At 35.6% G+C, this 18,733-nt stretch overlaps 1 protein-coding gene across 7 annotated transcripts in view; it reads right to left on the bottom strand.

Annotated features, from left to right (window-relative positions):
• Nucleotides 1–1,373: 1,373 nt before the first annotated feature.
• The window catches only part of LOC127504744 (inactive dipeptidyl peptidase 10), a 57,620-nt gene continuing 40,260 nt past the window's right edge, over nt 1,374–18,733 (bottom strand). For all 7 annotated transcript variants that reach the window (XM_051879698.1, XM_051879699.1, XM_051879701.1 and 4 more), the window contains 15 exons: nt 16,619–16,742; nt 14,314–14,358; nt 14,024–14,128; nt 13,278–13,369; nt 12,639–12,686; nt 10,845–10,963; nt 10,705–10,752; nt 9,680–9,778; nt 9,170–9,236; nt 6,396–6,590; nt 6,045–6,099; nt 5,461–5,560; nt 5,126–5,184; nt 3,897–3,969; nt 1,374–3,816 (listed from right to left, as the gene is read on the bottom strand). In XM_051879698.1, coding sequence (XP_051735658.1) covers nt 3,593–3,816; nt 3,897–3,969; nt 5,126–5,184; nt 5,461–5,560; nt 6,045–6,099; nt 6,396–6,590; nt 9,170–9,236; nt 9,680–9,778; nt 10,705–10,752; nt 10,845–10,963; nt 12,639–12,686; nt 13,278–13,369; nt 14,024–14,128; nt 14,314–14,358; nt 16,619–16,742 — 1,453 coding nt within the window. In that variant the 3' untranslated portion in view covers nt 1,374–3,592. The remainder of the gene's footprint in view (nt 3,817–3,896; nt 3,970–5,125; nt 5,185–5,460; nt 5,561–6,044; nt 6,100–6,395; nt 6,591–9,169; nt 9,237–9,679; nt 9,779–10,704; nt 10,753–10,844; nt 10,964–12,638; nt 12,687–13,277; nt 13,370–14,023; nt 14,129–14,313; nt 14,359–16,618; nt 16,743–18,733) is intronic.

The following is an 18,733-nucleotide window of genomic DNA, read 5'->3' as shown; positions in this document are numbered from 1 at the left end:
TTTCTTTTTTTAGCAGGTTCTTTGTTAATTTTGTAACTGTAAGGTCACCTTGACCTACACAAATATAGAACGTAAAATGCGTGCCTTTAAGATAAAAAATATTCAATTAAAGGTTTGTTAGGTCAATATCAACTAGTCTGATTTGAATTCTGCAATGACTTCAAACTGCATGTACACAAAGTTTTCAGACTTTATTGGAAAAGGGTAATTAAATACAAATATATAGATACAGTGGCTCAAGGACGTTCGTTTCAGACTTCATGCTGCCTGTAACATTGTCAAAGCTCTGGTAAGAAGGATTTTCTTGGACCTACAACACAACAGAACATTCTGAGATATGTAACTTGCTTAGTTGCATCACAATGTCAACACACAGAACTTACAAGGTTTCTACATATACATTTCAGCTATACATGAAGGTCACAGAAAATAGGTTTAATAAAATTATTTTTTGATTGGTGAATGAGAAAGATGAAGGCAGGTGGGACGATTGAGATCTTGTGTTCTATGACTAGAAAATTTAAAGGGATAGTTCATCCAAAACTGAAAATTCTGTCATCATTTACTGCCCCTCAAGTTGTTCCAAACCTGTATAAATTTCTTTGTTCTGCTGAACACAAAGGAAGATATTTGGAAGAATGTTTGTAACCAAGCAGATCTCGCCCCCTATTGACTACCATAATAGGGAAAAAAAATACTATGGCAGTCAATGGGGGCCGAGATCTGCTTGATTACAAACATTCTTCCAAATATCTTCCTTTGTGTTCAGCAGAACAAAGAAATTTATACAGGTTTGGAACAACTTGAGGGGCAGTAAATGATGACAGAAATTTCATTTTTGGGTGAACTATCCCTTTAAAATACTTATATTTTTTATTGCCAATCTGTTTTCTCATCATTAGTTTATGGTGTTTAAAAAAATATGTCACTTTGTTATGAGCTGGTGAACTTCTGGATGCTTAAACCTGCATATATCAATAAAGACTACTGTTCAAAAGTATGGGTTTAGTAAGATTTTTTAATGCTTTTGAAAAAAAAAAAAAAAGTATAATATGCTGATTTGTTGCGCAATGAACATTTCTTATTATTGATGTTAAAAACAGTATGTTGCCTAATAATTTTGTGGAAACTAAAGGACTATTAATTTCTTTAATAATATCTTACTGACCCCAAAGCTTTGAACGGTAGTGTATATAAAAGCATATATGCAAATAAATTTTTTTTTTTTTTTTGGACATTCTGTGGTAGTTGACAATTTAGTACCATGTGATGTATATAAAAGTACTCTGTTATTACCAATAACTTTACCATAGTACCACCACAGGACATTTTTGTAACAAATATAAATTAATGAAATGCAGCACACACAAAAATCTAACAAAACAAATTTACTAAATGCACAAACTGCCACATTCAAAACTGTAACATAAATCAGTACCAAAAGGTTTGGTCACAGAGTATTTGGCACATTTGATCTGTAAACATAAAATCTGCATATGCATGACAATGGCAACGAGTTTTGCTTGCTTGCCAGCTAAAATATAGTTACTCTCAGTGTAAAACTGCACACAGCAGAGCTTGACGTTTATGAAGAGATATGATGTATGCTGGAGACCTTATGAGGCTTCTGTAAACAGCAGCATGCAGTGTGATTCATTGATTTTGTGCCCTTACAGTGAGGACAGTCTGTGTACTTATACCGCAATGCTTTGGAGATGTTTAAACCTCGCTGTCTGTGCACACTGTGTACTTTGTGTTAACACACTGTATGCAATTTCTACATTTTGTCATCAATTTCTATTGCGTTTGGCACAGATATTATGAAAGAGTCAGAGTATACAGCACCATGCAGCCGATTTGTCATGCATATAAAGAGCCAGGTTCAAATAACATGTTGCAGTTTACATTCAATCAAATCTTCCACAGTATACGCTAGATCAAAACACTGGCCATTTACAGCCAATAACAATGTCTGTTTGGCTGATTAACAAATGTTTGGTTTGGTGAATTGGAAACTTTTTTTAGTGAATTTTAAATAAATATTGTGTAAAACAGGCGTTAATTTCAGCAATCTTAATTGCAGTCATTATTGTAGTATCAGCATTATCATCCACTCTTCTTTCTAGATATTAGCATTAGTGTTATTTTAGTATTATTTACATTCTATTATAGTATTATTATGGTTTTATATGTTCCAATTTAATTTTAGTTTAAGTTTTAGTAATTTTGTTATGTGCTTTTGTAATATTTAAATATTTTAATTTACTTTTTTTTAGTACTTCAGTACAACCTATTTTATTTCAGTTAGTTGTCAAGACAACATTTCTAATATTTTTTTAAGTTAAGTTTTTCATCTAATATTCATAATAGGGCTTTTCATACTGCGCTTAACCCCGGGTTATCGTCGTTCTAAACACCGCTTTTAACCCCGGGTAAAGGAGCGTTTCACACTTGTACTTTAGATGCGGGGTTAGCACCGCTTTTTACCCGGGGTTATGAAATCCTGCTTTTTTTGCGGTGCCAAACATGCAGTGTGAAACGATGCGGTGTTAGAACGTTACAAATAGATGCTTAGCGACCGACAACCAATCACGTGCCTTATATTCACGCGCTTTGGGCAGTGAAGGAAACACCGCGCGAAGTATAAACAGTCGTTTCTGCGTATGATAGGAAAAAATGTCAAACGGCGATGGAAAACGCGACAATTGGTGTGAAGAAGAGGCCGTCATTCTTACCTTTATAGTTCGAAAATTTTACTCAGGAAAAAAAATATATATATTTCAGTCAGCAATGTGCAATATGAGGGCGCGCAATGCTAGAGTTTATATATAAACAGGTCACGTGCTGCGTTTGTCCAGTCTGACACCGCAAAAATGCAGATAAGGACTTTATCCCGGGGTTTAGGAATGTGCAGTGTGAAACGGTAGCTTATGAATACCCAGGATTAACTGTTAACCCCGGGTATAGTATAAGCAGTGTGAAACGTGAATAAAGATAACCCAGGATTTCGTTTACCAGGGGTTTAGAATGACCCAGGATTAACAATGTCAAGCGTGAAAAGCCCTATATTGTATTGTATTCAGTTTTAGCTTAACTTCAGCTTTCAATTAACAAAATGACTTTAACAGTTTTAGTAAAACAATAACACTGTATCTGCTGACCACTAGTATTTTCAACTTCACTATCCATGCTGCACAAAACATTAGTTCTCTTTCACCACAAGGTGGCGCTACAACATCAAGGCTGATCAACATGCCTATGCAGCATCTTTTACCCATTTTATACATAAACTGACTAAAGATGTTGATTACCTTAGACATTATACTGTGTGTGTGATTTATTTGAAAACTGTATGAACCAGAGCAGTTGTGTTTAATCTTCCTTGACACTCAAGAGACATTTACAGTTGCAGTCTGAACAAAAAAACAAAAAAACAAAAACTTCCCAAAGTTGAGTTTGTGGTAAATAGCTGGTGGATTTGGTCCTCTTGATCTCCATTTTGCTCCCTTTTCCTTTGGTGAAATAACGCAACCTGAAGTTAGTCACCAAAATGGGCACCTTTGAGGACTGAGAGCGGACACAGTGGAAGAGATCACTCTTCCTCCTCGTCCTCCTCCTCTTCCTCCTCCATGTTGAGGAAGGGGTCGTATTTGAGGCAGTTGTGGAGGTACTGAAGGAGGGTGCGGTGCAGGTGTTGATTGCTCCGTTCTTCTCTCAAGGTGTGGCCTTCATCTGGATACAGCTGAAGGGTGTAGTTGGCCTCTACCTTCACCAGACGACTCAACAACTCAGCGCTATGTTGGAAATGTACCCGCGCTAAACACATACAAACAAGTATTACTGAAAATCCACCAATGATGCATCTGATTTTAAATTTCATTATTATGTAAGCTAACCATCTGCAGTCCCATGTATGAGGAGGAAGTTTTCATCTTTTAGCTTACTGATGTCGTCCAACAAAGAAGCAGTCTGCAAAGATACAACAGAAACACGTGACTTTGTTAGGTCAGTGAATACAGTGGCAGAAGTGTAGTTACTAGATTTTATATTGGTATCTCAAATCACTATTTAAAAAGGTAATTGTAGTTTTATTTTTCCCCAGTGTGACTTTATATCCAATTATGGAGATAAATAACTGTAACTTTATATGTCACAATGTGACTTTAAATCTCAAATTTTTGGCTTTATGTAACTGTAACACTATATGAGACTAAATTTCACAATTGTGATTGTTTCTCGTAACTGTAACTTTGTTACAATGTGACATTTTCTTGTAACTTCAACTTTATCACAATGTACCTTTATATCTCTTGTTTCTTGTAACTTTGCTACAATGTGACGGTTTCTCGTAACTGTCAAAATTTGACTTTAAATCTTACAACTGTGATTTTGTTTTTCTTAACTGTTACTGTCACAATGTAACATTATATGCCACAATGTGGCTTTATAACTCACAATTATGAATTTGTTTCTTTTAACTGTAACTTTGTCACTATGTAACGTCACAGTGCAACTTTAAATCTCACAATTGTGACTTTTTTTGCTCTCAATTAACTGACAATGTGACCTCAACTGTTCTCACAACTGTGACTGTATAATATAACAATGTAACTTTTTGTCACAATGTAGCTATTGTAACTTTGTCACAATTTGACTTTAAATCTCACAACTGTGACTTTGTTTTTCATGATTGTAACTTTGTCACAATTGTGATTTTGTTTCTTGTAACTAATTTTCACAATGTGACTTTGAAACTTGTAACTGTAATTTTCATACTGTGACTTTGTTTCTCATAACTGTAACTTGTCACTATTGTAACTTTGAAACTTGTAACTGTAATTGTCACAATGGGACTGTTTCTTGTAACTGTAAGTGTCACAATTGTGACTTTGAAACTTGTAACTATAATCATCACAATGTGACTGTTTCTCATAAATGTAACTTTGTCACAATTGTGACTTTGTTTCTTTTAACTGTAACTTTGTCACAGTGTAAATGGTCTTATTTTACACAATCTCACAATTACCTTTTTTTATTTTTATTTTAAATAGGTGGAAAATAGGAAATAGGCTTCTATAACAATGCTTGATAATGAATTATAAAGTTATGGATGCAAAAGGTCTACCATGTATGAATGCTCCTCTTTAGCTGGAAGGCCTAGATATCTCTCTGAGAAGGCAGCACCTGAAAAACAAGGTTGAATCCATTTTCACACATCTGAAATTCTGAAATTAAACAGTAACACACTACAGATTATGCCATTTATCAAATGGATAAGCTTACAAAAAAGTAGTACCAGGACACTTTGATATATACCATGGGACTGAATGATTACCATATCACATGCCATGGTATTTTGAAGTACTCCAATGCACTTCAAAGAATGTACTTCAAAGAATGTCCAGAAATACTGTTCTTCCATACTGCTTTTATTTGCTAGTGTATGGAGCTGGAACTCACTATAGAGCTTGAAGTCTGTGATGGGAGCCATGACAGCAGCACATCTAAACATCTGATTGGTTGCCGTCAACATCTTCAAACCTAAATAGCCACCGAATCCCTGTGAGGACAAATGAAGGCTGATGTCAGAGCTCTGCAACTGAAGACTGAATTCAAAGTACATATCCTAAGTGAGAATATGATGCAAGTCTACAAAGGGATTCATTTGCTAAGAAGATGTGTATTAAAGCAATAGGCCACGAGAGGCGGAGCTGTAGATCCATTTGACCACATTTAAACGCTGCTATTTAGAGTGATGCAACACAGAAAAACAATGTTCAATAAAACAAAATTACATCCATAATAGTAATCACAACTACATCATATTTTCTATTCTATAAAAAATATGGGTGGTGCTTGCAGTACTAGAATGTCAGGGGTGATTGCCAGGGCATCGCTATGCAGTTGCTAAGGTGTTATGAGTGTTTTTGCTCAGGTTCTATATATAATAACTGTAGGCTGTATACAGCTGCCAACTTGAAAAATCAGCTCATCCAATCAGATATTAGAGTTTGCACTCTAAATTTTCATAACATATATTTTACCTTTCCATAAACAGCTATTCTTCTCCCATCAATGTACGGCAGCTGCATTAACCATCTGCAATGAAACATGCAAATTTTAGGTGGCATTTAGCAGTTATGATAAATGGCTGGTCTTTTAAAGGCAGCCAACGTATTAACTCTGCTGAGACATAACATTGCTTTTTTGCCTTGAGCAAGAAGTAGGTTCAATTAAATTAGCCAAGCAAGCGTTCAACAAAATATGAAAGAAAACCCAGCGTCTGCTTCAGAGCATAAAGCCTTTCCTAATCAGATATTTTGTGGCGTAATGTGCAAAATGACTTTTCTATTACAGGTATTATTCTTTATAACTGAAAAGAGAGAACGACTCACTCCACGACTCCAAGCTTGTCTTTAATGCGGAGGGAACCCAGCTTGCGAGGGTCCAGGGTGCTGCTTTTCTGTCCCTGCGAGACCTGGCTTCTGCTGTCGATCCAGGCCAGCGCTACTCCATGCAGGCTGGACAAAACCTCCGGCCAGCCCAGGGCAAACTCCTCCGTCACTGACTGCCTGCCAGGAATACTGTCACTAAAGATGCAGGGAGCAATGGATGGATGGATGGAGGTGTTAACATATAATGTCACATTGTAGATTAAAAAGACAGTAGCACACTGATCTTCATTCTGTAAATGTGTTCACACTTGCTGAACACTTCTTGCATCTCAATCGAGCATGTGCATATTGCTTATTAATAACGCAGTATTCATAAATCATGTAGCCTAACCAACTACGGCGAGGGAGAGGAGAGTCTTAACTAGATTTGCATTTCCACAAGGAGATATCACTGCTTGCAAAGCAGCAAAATAAGTTCTATGGTGGGTAAGCTTAAGTTTCATGCTGAGAATCAGAGCTGCTTTGTCACTGTCAAGACGCTCGGCATGCATCTTGTTTTCTTATTACCATTACTATTATTATATAGGAGTATATGCTACAGTGTACTGCATACTGCCTTATTTCTTACTGTTTACAGTTATTTCTTACTTCTATGTTGTTTTTTGTATGATTTCTTTTGCATCTTGTTTCCTGTTTTTCATTGTGCTTTATTCTATTTTTTTTTTACTTTGCTGTTGATTGTCATTTCTGTTTATTGCTTTAGTGTTATTCTTTCAAAGTGCAACTGTAAAGTAAAGTGACCTTGAGCTCTGGAAAGGCGCTATATGAATAAAACGTATTATTATTTGCCTACTATTTAAAATAGTAATTAAAACATTAAGCATTAGCTCACCATGAACATTTTAAGCAGTAGCATGCTACATTCTTGTCACATGACCTTCTCACAGTGCAATAATTCAGTGTCAGTTTCCTTTTTTTATAAAACTTTTTTGCATTCTTATTTCAATTTTGTGTAAAATTTGAAAGTTTAATCAAATAATTAGTCAAAAAAAGAGATGTTAAAAATTGTAACTAATATTACTTCTAAAAAAAACTCAGTATACATTACTTTTGGTTGATCCATCACACTAGAAATGGAAGGTCAAGTCAAGTGCATTGCATTGTGGGATGCATTATTTAAGTTTAATAAATGCCAAGAAGACAAGACCAATTACAATTCAGTATGCAAATATGTTTCATTAAGAGGAGCTTAATTATGATTATTATGGTTTAAATGTCATTACTATGAAAGTTTTTTTTTCAACCTTAGAATAAACAAAAAAAGTTTCTACAACTCATAATTGTGACTTTATATCTCACAAATCTTTTTTTTATTAGATTTTTTGACATTGTCTCATAGTCACCAATTTATTTGTCCTATTTATTCATTTTTAGCTCACAAATTAATTTTTTTTTTTTACTATAACATACTTTTGTTCAGCAAGGATATATTAAATTGATAAAAAAGTGACAGATTTTTTTGTAACATTACAAAATGTTTTTACTATTTCATCAAAGAATTTAGAAAAAAAATGTATCATGGTTTCTACAAAAATAACATTGATAATAAGAAATGTATCTTGAGCAGTAAATCAGCATATTAGAATGATTTCTGAAGGATCATGTGACACTGAAGACTGGAGTAATGATGCTGAAAATACAACTTTGATCACAGGAATTAATTACATTTTAAAATATATTCAAATAGAAATCAGTTATTTTAAATTGTAATAAAATTTCACAATATTACTGCTTTTATAGTATTTTTGATTCCATAAACGGAGTGTCTATTTACACTAAGTGCAAATAGTGTCCCTTGTTGGCAAATGCTATTTACACTAGCTCCGCCCACCAATGTCTGGTTGGGCCACTCAAGTTTTAAAAAGACGCATTAAATTCAATGTCTTTAGTGGCGCAGCAGTAGCGAGTAAGGCTCACAAGCCTTGCTTTTAACGCGATCGACGCGGGTTCGAATCCGCCTTTTGCCGAGTTTGCATTTATTTTTAATAAAAATGAAAATAATGTTCTAAAAGTGGAAATAACTGCAAACGAGTGTTTAATAATATTAAAAGTGTTTATTGGAATAAAATCCCTCCCTACACCTTCCCTTAACCCTAGTGCAGGAGGGTTTTTATTCCCCCAACAAGGCCGCATCCATTTAATAATTTTAATAAATATAATCATTTAGACTCTATGCTGTTATTGCATCCTGTTAATGTACAAAAATACTGAGGTGCAAATAGTATCTGCCAATATAAAGTATAGATAGCATCTAATTACTATTGACTCTTATTGCAAAGAACTGATACTTTTACATGGTATAAATAGAATCTATCGCTATTTTCACCTAGTGTAAATAGCATATTGCTAAGTAAATGCTGCTATTGTCACTTAGTGTAAATAGAATATATTGCTATTTTCATTTAATGTAAATAGCATCTATCCCTAAGAAATAATGCTATTTTCACTTAGTGTAAATAGCATCTTTCGCTAAGAAAATATGCTATTTACACTTAGTTCAAACAGCCGCTAAATAAATGCAGCCTTGGTGGGCATAAAAGACTTCTTTTAAAAACATTAAAAATCTTACCAACTGCAAGCTTTTAAACATTAGTGTGACCTTTTATATCTCATAATGCAACATTTTCATTTTACATTTTATCTCATAATTAGCTGTCTTTTTACTCTAAAGCAGGAATACAAAATAAAGCAGCCTTACTAAAGCAGACACTTACATGATAATAAGAAGAGGGTGCAGGTTTCCCTCGTACCCAGGGGGCAGGGACATCTTCACATCTAGGTCTGTAATTATTCGCAAAGGCAGTTAAAACAGAACAAACGGCCGTTTCTACTGTACCATACTGCAAGAAAGTCTTGGTACCGGCTCATCAATATTCTAACCACTGGCAAATGAGCTCCCATGAGCCTGTTGGTTTTAAAAGACTCTCAGTAACGCACACACACAAATTCACAAACAAACACAGTCGAGGGACCTCATGTACAATGCATGTGCGATTTATATACACAGATGTGCACATGTGCAAACCCCATCATACAAGCAAAAACACACACGCAAACAAGCCACAATGGGCTTCCCCTAAAGGCAGGTACAGCTGTGAGGAACCAATTAGCAAAACCGAAACAATTACCTGATTGATTCTTAAATCTAGTTGGCTTTGTAAAAGGTTGAGATCAATTTATGCTGAAAGGAGGAATGTAATCAGTTACTTAAGAAATCTTTTTACCGCTGTTGTCGGAGGAAAGCGTCTGGAAAACGGTCTCAGAGAGCATCTTGGTTTCAAGAGACATAGCGAGGAGGCTGTTGTCTTCCACCACCATGTAACCTGAAAATGCAGCACACAGACTTAATATATTTTTGGCATAAAACCAGAACGATCCACCACCATGGAGTTTTTAAATGTTAAGACTGTGAAATAAAAGATGAAGTGAGATAATAAAATTTAAGAAGATACCATGCAGCACTTTTAGATGTTTTAATGAACTCTCTCACTACAACAAACTCTAAAAATACTCACTGGGGTGCTATTTTTTGACAGAATCATATTGGCAATTAAACTGTAACATTTTCTAAAGCTAATCTGAGCGGTTGCTTGGTTGTCGTTATGTGGTCACCAAGGCATTCTAGACTGTTTTCTATTTTAATATATTTTGAAATGTAATTTATTCCTGTGATGCAAAGCCGAATTTTCAGCAGTCATTACTCCAGTCATCAGTGTCACATGATCCTTCAGCAATCATTTTAGTTTACCTATCATGATCGACAATGAGCCCATTAGACAAGTTTCTTCATAAAAGTATTTATGTTTATTTATTGATAATAACCTATTGTGTGCATGTTGGTGTCCCGTACTCAGAATTTGTGCTCTGCATTTAACCCACCCAAGTGCACACACACAGTAATGAACACACACACCGTGAACACAAACCCGGAGCAGTGGGAAGCCATTTTTGCTGAGGCGCCCGGGGAGTGATTGGGGGTTAGGTACCTTGCTCAAGGGCACCTCAGTTGTGGGGAATTAGAGAGAGGAAGAGAGCACCGTTCATTCACTCCCCCACCTACATTTCCTGCCGGTACTGAGACTCAAACCCGCAACCTTTGGGTTACAAGTCTGACTCTCTAAGCATTAGGCCCCGATTTTTAGCAATTTTAGCAACCAGAATTTATTAGCAATTAAAATCGTCTTTCCTTCAGCCACACATGGTTGACTAAATAACAGCTTGAAATGAGAAAAGTATTAATTCTACTCACTGAAAGGATCACTTGTGCTGTGAATGGTCACCTTTGGGACGCCTGGGCCTGTAAAAGTATGACAGAGATGAGACATGTGCATCTTTTTTCATCAGCCTAAATGTGTGTTTGCATTTGTGCATGAGAGACAGTGATCTTACCCAAGCAATAGAGGGTAAAGTATGTCTGATTGGGGCTGAAGTCCGCTTTGAAGAAGCTGCATCGCTCAAACAGGTTGCATGTCAGACACTGGCGATGAAAGACACCTCCAAGCTCCACGCTAGTCAACAAACATGCATTTCATTATTTCACAACCCATCATCTTAATGCCATCAATGATAATCATACTTTAAATGCCTTTTTCTTCACTACAAAAATGAACACTCTGTCATAATTTATTCCACCTCATGTCTTTCCAAACCTGTCTGACCTTCTTCTGTGGAACTAAAATGAAACATTTTTAACCCTCTGGTTGTGTTCCTGTCATTTTGATCTGGAGAGGATTTTCTTTTTCCCCCAAAATGATAGTCATTTTTAACACATTGGACTAAAACTTACTGAATTTGCTCACACAGGGTATAACAACTTCACATAAATATTTTGAAAATCCCTTCTTACACTTTTGACCGACCTACAAAGAACTACTTATAAATCTTTAGTTATGCTATGTTATTGCCAAATATTGGATTTAATCTTTTTATCAGCTTGTTTTCTTTTAATTAGGGCAGGTTCTGAATTTCTTTTTTGGAACTGATTGAGGCATCATTGATTTGAGCTTATGCACCTCAGTTTATTTGAGTTGAATAAGGCCTACGATCAATCAGTTCCAAAAAGAAACACAAAACCTGTGCTTAGCAGCCTCTGGGGTCACTATATGCTTTCACTGTATAAAGAAAACAATGTGAACTCTTCAATATGTCTCTTTTTGCATTTCATAGGTGAAAGAAAATCATAAAGAACGACATAAGGATGTAAGAATTTACACTAAAGTTCAAAAGTTTGAGGTTGGTAAGATTTTTCATGTTCATTTGCTCACCAAGGCTGCATGTATTTGATGAAAATACAGTAAAAACATTAATATTGTGAAATAGTATTACATTTTCTATTTTAAAATGTAATTTATTCCTGTGATTTTCCATAACTCTAGTCTTCAGTCACATAATCCTTCAGAAATCATTCTAATTTGCTGATTTGGTGCTCAAAAACATTTCTTATTATTGTCAATGTTAAAAACAGTTTTGCTTTTTTACTGTTTGTGTGTAAACACAAATCTTTTTTTGGCTTAACTATCCCTATAACTTCCAGTATGTGATACACACGCGCTGAGCTAGTTTTCCATTATCCACTTGCTTTAAGCCCAATGCTGGACCTTTGCACTTCCGCCATATTGTTCTCAAAATCTATGAGAACTTGTGGCCCACGGAGAGCAAGTGAGAGGCTTAAAGCATTAATCAAAGGTTAGAGAACACCCTTTAAATCGTTGTGAGGCACAGCACCTCCCCCTCTGCCCATCTCCTTTTCAACCTTCTCTCTATGCCTTTTGCTCTCTCTCTCTAAGCTGCCGTTCCTGTTAAATGAATTAGCTGGGCTTCTTGCCTGGAGCTCAGTAGAGGGGAAAAAACTCTATTGGCTTTTTACGAATGTCCCTGAAATGCATCTCTGATGCATTTCGATGTAGACTGGAAGGATTTAATTGATTACAACACAAGTCATCGATGAACATACATACTCAAAAACTGGAACATCAATGCGCATACAGAATATCAACATGTAATGAGGACATGGTCATCCAAAACCCATAAATGAAATATCTCAACACAAATGCTGTGCAAATGCTGTCAGATTGATTTAGATGCAAATGTGCAGCACAGCTTGAGAGGTGCAGAATTTCTAGACAGTGATGATAAAATACTCAATTACAGCTTAAAAGACGCATCGTTTGGGACAGAACCCACCTGTATAAGTGTCTGCTCTGCTGCGACTCCTCCGTGCTCAGAAAATAGCTACAGGGGAAAGACACATTAAGGAAATCTGAAAAGGTTTTTGAGATACTATTTGTAGTCAGTCATTTATCCTCTAATAATAGAGTCTACTTCCATATACTGCCTTCATACAGCTGCATGCTAAGTAGGTTTGTATACACATGCAAAGTAGGAAAGATTGTGACATGCATTCATTTCTGTCAGTACCAGATTAATTTTAAGTCATTAATTTATGGGCGTTAACTTTGATTTGAGCTATAGATCTGACTATTAATAAATATTCATGCATTGAAAGGATAAAAAAGTATTTTTCTGAAAAAACTATCACTTCTGGGATGGTTATTCAAGAGGGTTTGTTTTATTCGGCTGCAATTAGAGAACAAAGCCGGGGGGAAAATGACAGTCATTACAGCCAATTCAACATTAAATTACTGTATTAATTTTAATTAAGTGCCATCTCTGCTGATTCAGTGGGCTAAATGGAATTCCTAGGCGTAAATAATACTATAATTACTCATATTAGGTAGTTTGGTTGACTATGAGATGCTTAACGACACAGTCTTGAGGCTTTCGAGTCAAAATGGTTTGCTCATAAAATTCGATCTGTCATACATTTTATCGTTCTCCTCATCAAGAGCGCACAGCGAGGTTACATCCCAGTTCCCTGACGTTAGAAAGCGAGGAGAAACAGAAGGAGTGGAAGCCTGAAGAAAAAGAAAGAGAAGGACTAAAGAGAAGAGAAGGTCTAAAGAAAAGGCGGGTTACAATGGAAAGCAGTGTACAGGAAGATAAGAAAGCATTAGTTATAAGTGTCAGTTAAATAATGAAATCTAAAGAAAATGGCAGAAAAAAATAATAATAAACGTTATCATAAATATAATAAGTGGATATATATATATAATGGAAAGCAGTGGACATGAAGATAAAGAAACATTAGTGTCAAACATTTAAGTGTCAAAAAATAAATACAAAAATTAATACATATATATTTCTATATACATTTAGTTTTTTATATTTATATATGTAATGTTTTTTATATAGGAATATAAGAACAGATCATGATGTGTTACTTCAAGGTCATGATATAAATTTGAAAATAACCTCAAATAAAGAATAACAGAAATCTAAATGAACATAACTAGTTATTCAAATAAAAGTCTAACAGTTCAAATAAGAGAAAGATTTTACAATACAACGGGGAGAAACACTTTACAATACACAAGGGTTCAACATCGCCCCTACACGTCCATAAAAAGTCACATATACATTTGGTACTTCAGGTTTTTAATCACGAATTTTATGAGCCCATCTAATTTCTTTGTGCATAGCGTGAGTATGAAATTATTCCACCCACAGACCTGAGCAGGGAGACTGGCGATGTGGAGAAACTCCCCACGGGCCCCTTGCTTGGCAGGCAGGATGAGGTAAAACAGAGAACCATCTGCCGTGAACAACGGCTCCTCCTGTAGGACAAGCCACATTCAATATACATTCCTCCAATAGATCAATGAGAGACGGCACCGTTTTGATGCAATACATTTCTGTCCAAGGTGGATGCATCTTTTAGGAACTGAAAAACGGAGCCTGAGAACTGGCGAGAGTAAAAGAGAGAGAGAGAGAGAGAGAGAGAGAGAGAGGCTGAACTTACCTGCCGCTGGGTGTTGTGCCAGAAGTCCATCGCCATTTGGTGCCTCTAAAGATTAAAGATGTTTTAAAAGGATTAGACATGTCATATATTATAAGTAAAATATGTTTTTAAATCATTTGTTCTCTTCTGCCTGCCAGGGAGAGTTGTACATCATAATAAACTCCACCGCTAACGCAGAGTTTCAGTCAATCCATCATTCTCATTGGCATCACATTAAGGAAGTGCATGATTCATTTTTATCTACAGTTTAGATGTGCTGTCTGGAACATCTAGAGTTCCACATCTATTGCATTAGGCTATTCTAAATTTTAACTTTATTTAAGAATTAAGCTATACTCATTTCCTCTATTTTTGTATTTAGATTACCATTGCCGTTATCTAACACTTAAAGTTAATCTTTAAAAACACTAATTTATTTAGAGAGCCCCTAAAGGGACATGGGAGGAAAAATTTTATGTCAATGCTTTTACGTTCCCTCTCAAAAGTTTTGAGTTTTAATATTCAGGCCCCATTTACACTAGTGCGTTTTTGTTTTAAAATGGCGTTTTAAAATGAAAACGATCCTCGTCTACACTGACGTTTCCACAGCGTTTCATAAACGATCTCCGTCTACATTACACGGTCGAAAACGCATGTCACATGAACGTACAGGCACACTGGGCATGGGCGTACAAACAGTTGCCTCTTGCGCATGTAGGCAGCTGCAGTATTAAAAAAAATGCAGAGTTTAACTGCACAATGGCTGCTAAAAATGACATTAAAGCCAGCAAAGATTGCAGTTCAGTCTCCATGTTATTGTTTACACGGTTGTCAAGGATACACAGAGCGAATGTGGGCAGCCACGCCATCGTTTTCAAAAGTCTCAGTTTTGGTCCGTTTATACTGAAATGCAACCCCGGCTTTTTCAAACTAAAATGGGGTCTGCAGCGTTTTCGAAAGTCTCCATTTTCGAGGTTCGAAAACGCCGGCGTAGTGTAAACTACAGGCGTAACCAAAGCAAAACTTGTGCGTTTTAAAACGAAAACGCAATAGTGTAAACAGGGCCTAAGGTTCCTGCATATAATGTTGTGATTTATCTGTAAGCTGGTTGGGTTATGACTTGTTTTTATGAATTTTTGAAATCTCTATATAGAGATAAATGAATAGGAAAATACACTACCATTCAAAAGTTTTGAGTCAGTAAGATTTTTATTTAAAAACAAAAAAAGAAATTAATACTTTTATTCAGCAAGGGTGCATTAATTTGATCAAAAGTGACAGTAAAGGCATTTACAATGTTACAAAAGATTTATATTTCATATAAATGCTGTTCTTCTGAAAGTTTCCACACAGTTTCCACAAAAATATTAAGCAGCACTGATAATAAAAACATTGATAATAAAAAGAAATGTTTTTTGAGCACCAAATCAGCATATTAGGATGACTATGAAAATTCAGCGTTGCCATCACAGGAATAAATTCCATTTTAAGATATATTAAAATATAAACAAAACCGTTATTTTAAATTGTAATAATGTTTCACAATATTACTGTATTTACTGTTTATTTTTATCAAAATAAATGCAGCCTTGGTGAACTTAAGAGTCTTTTCAAAAACTTACTGACCCCAAACTTTTGAACGGTAGTGTATATATAATATTTTTGTATATAATACTATAACAATGTTTACATATAATATTTTATTGCTTAAATATTGTATACATTTGAATATTAAGTAGTTTGCATGGAGATTAATTCATTTTTTTAAATTAAGCTAAAATCACTTAATTAAAGGCTTCTGCAGAATCATCTATCATAGCTTAACAACCTCAGAGCTCATGGTCTTGACACTTTTATACATTATTGTTAAAAATCAATTTCTCTATGGAGAAAATAAATGGGATTTTTACTTCCAGAACCTAACAGTTGCACTCCGTTGTGTATTTCAACACAGCTCCCAATGCCTCCAATTATAAAACTCTGTTGACGGATTTATCAACACACAGGGTGTAGAAACCAAACAAGAACGGCACATCCCTGTCAGACACAGATACACCTGTGCTCAAGCATTCAATCACTCACAAGCACAGACTTAAAAAGGGAGTGACCTTTAGGCGTTAAGACAGGCTGCACATTAAAACCGAGGCTTAAAAGTAACTGAGTTAGTCTTTCACGCCTCCAGAAGGAAATTAGGCTGAGCTGGCAGAAGAGAAGCAAGAGATTCTCTGCATGTTCTGAGCAGAATAAAGAATGAGTCCGATCGATGGACACTTTAAAAGTAAAGATACCCAGAGGGGTGCAGTGGATGAGCTGGTAACCTCCTCACCTCTGAGCAGGCTCCTGTCGTGGCCTCACACACACACAGCACGGACTGGTTCTGGACACGGTTCAACCAGCGCACAGTCAGACGGGTGCTGCTTATCCAGCTCACCATAGAGATGTAGCTATCTCTAGAGAAAAGAGAGAGAGAGAGTGCATTCAGAATCAGGTGTTGTTTCTTAAAGGTGCAATATGTAAGAATTTTGCAGTAAATATCCAAAAACCACTAGGCCAGTGTTATATATTTTGTTCACTTGAATACTTACAATATCCCAAATGTTTCCAATTGTTTGTAAATCTTGAGAAAATTGTAATTTTAACCAAGGCTCCGGGACGTGTGAGGAGTCGCCTGTCAATTGCGTCATACCCGTGTTATCCTCGGTTTCCGGTTCTATTTTGTAGAAACCATGGAAACACCAAAGACGCTTTAATATATTACATGTTTTAATAGACAAGGGAACTGCTCTCGAGGCGTGTGTTGCGCAATCGCTCCAGCGGCCTCGATCAGCTCCCACAACATTCGGTCCTGCTCTGCTTCATACTACAGTAACATTAATGATCGCATCCATGAACATGATTTCTGTCCGAGTCCTATCCCGATTATTTTCCACCGGCTGTGATGTGAAGACCACATGTCCCAAGATTCTGCGCTCAAACTTGGCCTCATCAAGCTACGTCTTTGTTTTGAATAGGCCTCAAGCGGACAGAAAATTTTACATATTGCACCTTTAACATTAGTCAGTGCATTAACTAATGTTAACAGATACAACTTTGATTTTAAAAATGTTAATGTGGAAATTAACTGTTGAACAATACTTTTACAGCATTTAAATGGATCATTATTGTAAAGTTTTACCATAATTTTGTATGCTAATCTGTTTCAAATTAAAGTTTAAATAGGATAAATTTATCCTCTCCCGCAGAGGTAACTTTCAATGCATTGCTGAAATGATAAGATCATGTATTAATTATAAATGACAAAATATTTAATTTAATACAACACTACGGAACATGGTAATGGAAAAAAAATATGAGATGGGAGGAAAAAATATATGTCAATGCATTTGGGTTTGCTCGCAAAACTTTTGTATTCCCCTGAGAAACTTTCCGTTCACTCACAAAAAACTTAAAAGTTTATCGAGCGAACGCAAAGGTTCTTTGGGGAAAGCATTGACATTTAATTTTTCCTTCCATCTCATATTTTTTTCCTTCACTCTGTCCCTTTAGGGGCTCCGTACTATGCAGTATTTTAAAGTATAAAAAAGTTCAGTGTAACTAAAATTTGAATATTTTATGTGTGCTATGCAGTATGTTTTTTTAAAGGGATAGTATGTGAATATTACATTAGTGAATATACATGATAACAGAATCGTAATTTTTGGGTGAACTATGCCTTTAAGGTTACTACCGTATTGTGCTGTTAGCTTAGCAACATGCAAAATCAAACTCTATTGCAATCGATTTTGAGTCAAGAAGACTATATTCTAAACTTTTTCATCAGAAATGTTGGTCTGTGTCAGTATTTTAAAGGGTTAGTTCACCCAAAAATAAAAATTCTGTCATTAATTACTCACCCTTATATCGTTCTACACCCGTAACTACTTTAACAATATCTAATAATGGCTGTTTTCAAAACACTGCTTCATGAAGCTTCGAAACTTTACTAATCTTTTGTTTTGAATCAGTGGTTCGGATCACGTATAAAACTGGCAAAGTCACATGTCACATGAACTGTTTTAAATATGTTTTAGCATCTTTCTGGACATCTGAAAGTGTAAATTATCTTGCTGTCAATGGAGGCCTCACTGAGCCACTGGATTTCATCAAAAATATCTTAATTTGTGTTCTGAAGATGAACAAAGGTCTTACAGGTGTGGAACGACATGAGGGTGAGTAATAAATGACATAATTTTCATTTTTGGGTGAACTAACCCTTTAATGTTTAGCTAGTAAATTTCCCCAGTTTAGTTGGATAAACTCCTTTTTTAACACGTTTTATTTTTATATTTACATTTTATCATCATTTAACAGATGCTTTCATCCAAAGTAACTTGCAAATGAGGAACATTACAAGCAATATTAGAGCCTTGTTTTATGTTTGTTAACATATTGTAATGTTTAT

Source organism: Ctenopharyngodon idella, chromosome 22, assembly GCF_019924925.1.
Source record: "Ctenopharyngodon idella isolate HZGC_01 chromosome 22, HZGC01, whole genome shotgun sequence".
Taxonomy (NCBI): domain Eukaryota; kingdom Metazoa; phylum Chordata; class Actinopteri; order Cypriniformes; family Xenocyprididae; genus Ctenopharyngodon; species Ctenopharyngodon idella.
This window is presented reverse-complemented; position numbering and strand designations above follow the sequence as displayed.